The sequence below is a fragment of the Gekko japonicus genome, unplaced genomic scaffold (assembly GCF_001447785.1).
Source record: "Gekko japonicus isolate JY-2015 unplaced genomic scaffold, Gekko_japonicus_V1.1 scaffold7666, whole genome shotgun sequence".
Classification (NCBI taxonomy): domain Eukaryota; kingdom Metazoa; phylum Chordata; class Lepidosauria; order Squamata; family Gekkonidae; genus Gekko; species Gekko japonicus.
Window position 1 is genome coordinate 6,299 of NW_015168261.1, and position 7,671 is coordinate 13,969.

Consider the following 7,671-nt stretch of genomic DNA (forward strand, 5'->3'; position numbering starts at 1 on the left):
CCTAGGCCCCCCCCCCAATCCCCAGGTGTTTCCCAACCCGGAGCTGGCAACCGTACCCACGGAGAACGAACATCCTACCATGAGTATGTAACAGCGTCCTGTCGAAGGTATCTTTAGGAGGACAAACAGTCTTGCATTTCTCATGAATCTTCTCTCTCTGCAACACAGAGGCAGGTGGTGAAAAGAAGAAACATTCCGGGTTTGAAACATGTTCTTACCATACGGTGCCCACTCCCTTATTGTGAGACGATGCCCTTTCCAAAAATCAATTTTGACGGAATGAAATACAGAAACACACATATTATTGTGGCAATTAACAACAGCTGCAATATGACAGAAGTCCTATTCGTGCAGCATTGGGTGAAGCCACGGGTATAAACATTAAAGTACGTTTTAACAAGTGACTGTTCTAAAGATCCTCTTGCTAAGGGTGAAAGAGGAGAGCACAAAAGTTGGCTTGAAACTCAACATTAAAAAAAAAAAATGAAGATCGCGGCATCCGGCCCCATCACTCCTTGGCAAATAGAAGGGGAAGTCGTGGAAGCAGTGACAGACTTCACGTTCCTGGGATCCAAGATCACTGCAGACAGTGACTGCAGCCATGAAATTAAAAGACGCCTGCTTCTTGGGAGGAAAGCGATGGCAAAACTAGAGAGCATAATAAAAAGTAGAGGCATCACCCTGCCAACCCTAACCCGTATGGTCAAAGCAATGGTATTCCCAGTAGTAATGTATGGCTGTGAGAGTTGGACCGTAAGGAAGGCCGAGTGCCGAAGAATAGATGCTTTCGAATTACGGTGCTGGAGAAGACTCTTGAGAGTCCCTTTTAGACTGTTGTGTTGCAGTGAGTAGTATTTCATCAACAATCATCATAACTGTGTTACAGTCAGTAGTATTTTATAAGTATTCTTAACCTTGTGGTAGGCTTTATGGAGTTTTCATGCCAGCTTTAGTGACAAGATAAGATGATTATTTGATTATACTATTTTTCCTCTCATTTCAGTGACGTGTAAACTAATGTTACTCACGCAGCACACTTAGATAAAGCGGTCATGTGAAACGGGAGTATATGCAAACTCCGTTAGCGTGGATACAAACATCTTGACTACTTGTTGATGACATACTACTCACTGCAACACAGTGCAGCCTAAAAATATATATATTTTCATTATACATCACGGGGGTGTTTTCTTCATCCTTTGCAACCTACCTGTGATATCCCCAGGCCCCACACAGAGGGTGGGAACCCTAGTTAGGAGATCCAGAAGCGTGCAGAACATGTCGAGGTTTTTGCCCCCCACCCCTTTTACCTGAACAATGTCCAGTTGGTACGCTGTGAAATGATCCTTGTTGATCTGCGGGAGGTAGAGCGAAGGCACAACTTCTGTGTCGACAAAGTCCAATCCCCACGTCTTTGTGAAGAAGTCCGATTCCCTTTTTGCTAACCGGGGGTCGTTGAGGGCTGCTGGGAGATTTACTTTGGAATGATAAATAGTCCATCGGTGTTGATCGGCCACTAAAGACGGGCTGTTGCACAGACTGTTTGGGTCACCTGTATGATGCAAAACACCCCCGTTGACACACATATCCAGAAGTCTTTTGTTTCTTTGCTCTCTCCATGGCTACCTATATTTCTTTTATTCTAACACTGGTAAATTAATATTTCTGCTGTCAGACATAGACCCTACAGTTTCCTATAGGGTAACACTCTTCGCCTTAAAAGGTAAAGGTTCCCTTGCTCGAAAGCCAGTCGAATCCGACTTTAGGGTTGCGGTGCTCATCTCCGTTTCAAAGCCGAAGAGCCAGCGCTGTCCGAAGACGTTTCCATGGTCATGTGGCCGGCATGACTAAACGCCAAGGCACACGGAGCGCTGTTCCCTTCCCACCGAAGTGGTACCTATTTATCTACTTGCAAAGTCTTGCTTTCGAACTGCTAGGTTGGCAGGAGCTGGAACTAGAGACGGGAGCTCACCCTGTCTTGCGGCACCTGGGTCTCGAACTGCTGAACTACTGACCTTCCACAGCCTGCAGTTCAGCGTCTTAACCACTTGAGCCACCGCGGCTAGTAAAATCAGGGCCAAGAACATAGGAAAATGAAATGAAACTGAACTGTAAAACGGCAATGTAAAACGGCAGTGTGTATGTGTTTCTGGAGATGGGTATCTACAGTTAAGATTTTAATTAATTTAAATACTGAATGTGCAGATTTCAGAGCTTATTATATTTTAAATCTAATTCAAATTCCAGTGCTGTAAGTTGTCTAATTTGTATATTGTTTAAATTTATATTGTAATGGCCACTGGCTATACAATAAATTTTACTACTACTATATTTCTTTTAATGTCCAGTGAAAAATGGAATAGAGTATATCAAAAAGAACACTGCAGAGCTGGGAAAAATACAGAAGAAGGCAACCAAAATGATTAGAGTTGGAGCACCTTCCCTACGAGGAAAGACTGAAGAGTCTGGGAGGGACTTTTCAGTTTAGAGAGACTACCAAGGGAGGGGGGGAAGGACACGATAAGAGGTTTATAAAATTATGTATCGGGTGGAGAAAGGTGAGAAAGAGAACTTTCAGATGTGGATTTCAGAACTCGAGGGCATTCAATGACGCTGATGGGCAGTCGGTCCAGAACGGACAAAGGGAAATACTACTCTAATTCGCTGCCAGAGGATGTAGTGGTGGCCACAGGAATAAACAGCTTGAAAGGGGGATTAGATAGATTCGTGGAGGGTAGGTCTGTCAGTAGCTACTGGCCATGGTGACTGAGGGGAACGTCCACATTCAGAGGCACTAATCCTCTGGATCCCAGAGCCAGGAGGCAACACCAGGGGAAGGCCTTGGCCTCTGTGCCCTGTTGTTGGTCCCCCAGAGGAACTGGCTGGCCGCTGCGTGAGACAGGATGCTGGACTAGATGGACCACTGGCCTGATCCAGTGGGGCTTTTCTTATGTTAACCTTCTAGGATAAAGAGCTTTTCTTTGACCTCCCCACATAAATCTTCTCCTCTTCCTCTTAAAAACTGCATTTTCTTGTAATGACCACAGGTCTACGAAGTCTGACCATGATACCTGCTGTTAGCATATGTCTACCTGTGTGACAGGTATTTTTCGCCCATGAAGTTTTAGCTCCTTTGGTAAAACTCATGGAGGAGCCAGTTTGGTGTAGTGGTTAAGTGCACGGACTCTAATCTGGGAGAACCGGGTTCGATTCCCCACTCCTCCACTTGCACCTGGCTGGATGACCTTGGACAAGCCATAGTTCTGACAAGAGCTGTTCTTGAAAAAGAGCAGTTTCTGTCAGAGCTCTCTCAGCCCCACCTCCCTCACAGGGTTTCTGTTGTGGGGCGGGGAGGGGAAGGGAAAGGAGTTTTTAAGCCATTCTGAGACTCCTTTGGGTAGTGAAGGGCGGGGTAGAAATCCAATCTCTTCTTCTTGGTGTAGTGGTTAAGTGCGTGGACTCAAATCTGGGAGAACTGGGTTTGATCCCCAACTCTTCCACTTGCACCTGGCTGGATGACTTTGGGCAAGCCATAGTTCTGTCCTGACCCGTAGCTAACATGGGGTCCGGCCCCCTAGTGTTTCTTCTGGGCCCCCTCCCTCCTGGGCTGCCCCCAAACTTACCACTTGCACTGTACTTTCATTTAATTAGCTGGCAGGCCCCCCTGAGGCCCCCTCCCAAAGAATTCCCTAGCTACGGGGCTGGTTCTGTCAGAGCTCTCTCAGCCCCACCTACCTCAAGGGTGTCTGTTGTGGGGAGGGGGAGGAAAAGGAGTTTGTAAGCCACTCTGAGACTCCTTTGGGTAGTGAAGGGTGGGGTATAAATCCAATCTCTTCTTCTTCAATATCCATTCGGCTAGGACAGGTTTACTTGGGCCTGCGTGAGCTCTCATATTGGCCCTTTTGACTGCTCATTTGTTATTTTTATTATACTGCTAACACACAGAACCCTCATTCTTCAAACCGAGCGTACGACACGCTACGCTCTGATAAGCCAATCCGTTCATGTGTTGTAGACTTTCATACCCAGCTCAGGGGCCCCAACCTTTCTGAGCCTGTGGGCGCATTGGGAATTCTGACACAGCATGGTGGGCACGGCAACAAAATGGCTGCCACAAAATGGCTGCCGCAGGAGGTGGAGACAGACACAAAATGGCCGCCACAGCTTAACTTCAGTCACACAGTGCAGATCCTTGTGCTGTGGTGGAAGCTGCCGCCAATCAAATCACCGTGGCCAATCAGAAGGCTTGCTGGGCGAAAGCCCCACTTGGCCCTGCCCACGTCCTGAAAATATTTGGCAGGTGCCCGAAAAAGTTTTGTCGGGCACCATGGCGACCACTGGCGCCTTCCTGGGGAACCCTTAATCTAGCTGATATTCCTTAGATGAGTTAGATAAGAACCATAGATACTTTATTTTACATGTTATAACAGCTGCCAGAATTTTATTTGCAACGGCATGGAGGACACCGAAGATTCCAATGCTACATGAGTTGACAGTGAAGATTATGGAATGTGCTGAAATGGACAAGTTGACAAATACATTAAAAGGAAAAATGGAGGAAGAATTTATGGGACCCTGGAGGGTGTGTGTCAGGACTGGTTGAAACTTAAGTACTGAGAAAATAAGATTAAGTGAAGAATAATAAGAACGACAGATGAAGTAGTCGTGAAATCGTAACAAGAACATATGCATGCGGAATGCTAAATTGGGATTTTGAATATTTCTGGTTTTCTTTTCCTCCTTCCTTTCCCCTCCCCCTCTTTCTTTATATAAACTAATAAAATTATTTTTAAAAATCTATCTGATATTCCATCAGTTACAATGTTCCCTCTAAGCTGAGTTAGTGTGAGCTAGCTCACAGTTTTTAGCCTCTAGCTCACATATTTTTGTCTCGGCTAAGGAAGGAGGGCTCCAGAGCAAACTAATTCATGCAGTAGCCAAATCGCTCACTCACAGCTTTAATGCCGGGAGCTCACAAAGTAGGATTTTTGATCACAAGACCCAACAGCTTAGAGGGAGCACTGGTTACAGTGCCTTGTTATGGAACTGAACTTTTGAACTCCTTTACAATCCTATCAAGGCTCCAGTGTTTTTTTAGTAGCTGCGGTGGCTCAAGTGGTTAAGATGCTGAACTGCAGGCTGTGGAAGGTCGGTAGTTCAGCACTTCGAGACCCGAGTTGCCGCATGGCGGAGTGAGCTCCCGTCTCTAGTTCCAGCTCCTGCCAATCTAGCAGTTTGAAAGCAAGAAATTGCAAGTAGATAAATAGGGACCGCTTCGGTGGGAAGGTAACAGCGTTCCGTGCGCCTTGGTGTTTAGTCATGCCGGCCACATGACCACGGAAACGTCTTTGGACAGCGCTGGCTCTTCAACTTGGAAACGGAGATGAGCACCGCAACCCTAGAGTCGGATTCGACTGGCTTTCGAGCAAGGGAGACCTTGACCTTTATAATCCTATCCAGTGTTTTTTTGGGGTGGGTTTTTTTTTTTTAACATAGCTTATGGATTTGATCATCTTATGCATGGTTCTGGGTTCAGAGGCTAGCCCTGTCGGTCTGCAGTAGAAGAAGAGCTCGATTCGAGTCCAGTAGCTCCTTGGAGACCATCGAGATTTTCCGGGAATGAGCTTTTGAGGCCCAAAGCTCATCAGAGGAAGGGAGTATTGACTCTCGAAAGCTCATTCCCTGAAATTCCGGTTGGGCTCTGAGACGCTGCTGGACTTGAATCTTGCTGCTGTGCAAGATGAAATGAGCTGATGGCCATGGCTGGTCATACTGCCCTGTTCAACATTTCCGAAGAAGAAGAAGAAGAGGAGGAGAAGAAGGAAGAAGAGGAGGAGAAGAAGGAAGAAGAAGAAGGAAGAAGAGGAGGAGGAGAAGAAGGAAGAAGAAGAAGGAAGAAGAGGAGGAGAAGAAGAAGGAAGAAGAGTAGGAGAAGAAGGAAGAAGAAGAAGAAGGAAGAAGAGGAGGAAGAAGAAGAAGAAAGAAGAGGAGGGGAAGAAGAAGGAAGAAGAGGAGGAGGAGAAGGAAGGAGAAGAAGGAAGAAGAGGAGGAAGAAGAAGAAAGAAGAGGAGGAGGAGGAAGAGGAGATTGGATTTATACCCCACCCTTCACTCGGAGTATCAGAGAGGCTTACAATCTCCTTCCCTTCCTCTCTTCACAACGGACACCCTGTGAGGTAGGTGGGGCTAAGAGAGCTCTTTCGAGGACTGCTCGTGAGAGAACAGCTCCGAGAAAACCCAAGGTCACCCAGCTGGTTGCATGTGGAAGAGTGAGGAATCAAACCTGGTTCTCCCAGATTAGAGTCCGCCGCTCTTCACCACTACACCAAACGGCACCAGAAAGCCCCCAACTCCATCAAAATCCTCCTGTGGAATGGCCACTCTGTGTCCATCACATATAGAAGGTGGCTTTTCCCCCCCCAACCAGGCCTTTCCGGGATGTCGCCGTGTTGCGTTTTCCTGCCGGTCCCAAAGGTTTCTCCCTGCTGCGACAAGCTTATGAGAGGTACTCACAAGGAATGACAGCAAGCTGAGTTTCTGTTGTTTCAAGTGAGAACCATGTGAAGGTGCAAGTTGCAGGAACGGGGGGGGGGGGGGGCTGTGGAACAATGAAGTCCGGAGGCTAACCTACGCACTAGAACAAGAAACGGTATGACCACCTGTATAGAAATATTGATTTCTAAAAAACCCTGCCTTCCCCTGGAATGTTTCGCTTGTCCCGAATCCCTTGGTGTTAGAGAGGCGCAGTAAGAAACATGTGGAACAATGAAGTCCGGAGGCTAACCTACGCACTAGAACAAGAAACGGTATGACCACCTGTATAGAAATATTGATTTCTAAAAAACCCTGCCTTCCCCTGGAATGTTTTGCTGATACCCTGCTGTGTTGCATTTCCTATTGAAGCCATATGGTCTGCCCATTTGGCAGGAACTTTACAGCCCTGCCATATAACCACCCATTCCTTCACACCCCTAGTGGAAAAGCCAGACTTGATGGGGCCTGGCTTTGCTGCTTCAAGCAAACAGTCACGTAAACCACCATTCGAAAGATAAGACTCTGTGCAAGCTCTATTGTGGGCCTTACCTGTGGGTTCCTTGGGACACACGTCTGGCAGTGACTGCACTGGTCGAAAGCGCTTGGCAGGATCCGCTTCCTTCTTGAAGAACGCGTCACCGCTCTTTGACTGAGGCGCTGGTGAAGACGTGTGGCTTGAGGCCATGGCATAAAGCCGCCGCTGGATAAGAACTGGATTTATTAAAAAGAAGAAAATCAATGCATATCAGCTTATGTACTTGACAGCAATCTGATAACTCAGTTATACAAACAGAAGGCATTTAAAGCAAAGGCAAACTGAAAGCAGACCGTCTGGCAGTAACGGGGACAGAAAGTGATGACGTTTTAACGGCGTTTTAAACTATCTTATCTCTCGTCCCCGGCTTCCACATACTCAGAGAGTCCAAAGCTCCAAGCACCCTACTGTAGTTAAGCAGAGTTCATTCCATCCTGTGAATGAGCAGAAACCATGATGTCTCCACGTCATGTATTCCTAAACATTTACAATCATCTTTAACAGATATAGGTAAAGGTAGAGTTCTCCCTTGCTCGAAAGCCAGTCGAATTCGACTCTAGGGATGCAGGGCACCTCTCCGGTTCAAGCCGAAGAGCCAGCGCT

General features: G+C 46.9%; 1 protein-coding gene across 1 annotated transcript in view; it reads right to left on the reverse strand.

The window, feature by feature from the left end:
* Window positions 1-7,224, reverse strand: part of LOC107113692 (vacuolar protein sorting-associated protein 54-like) — a gene marked incomplete at its 3' end in the record, with an annotated part of 9,308 nt that extends 2,084 nt beyond the window's left edge. The window contains exons 1-3 of the mRNA XM_015415043.1: window positions 7,083-7,224; window positions 1,311-1,552; window positions 79-157 (exon numbers count right to left, since the gene is read on the reverse strand). Of these exons, the coding sequence (XP_015270529.1) occupies window positions 79-157; window positions 1,311-1,552; window positions 7,083-7,218 (457 nt within the window). The remainder of the gene's footprint in view (window positions 1-78; window positions 158-1,310; window positions 1,553-7,082) is intronic.
* Window positions 7,225-7,671: the final 447 nt, after the last annotated feature.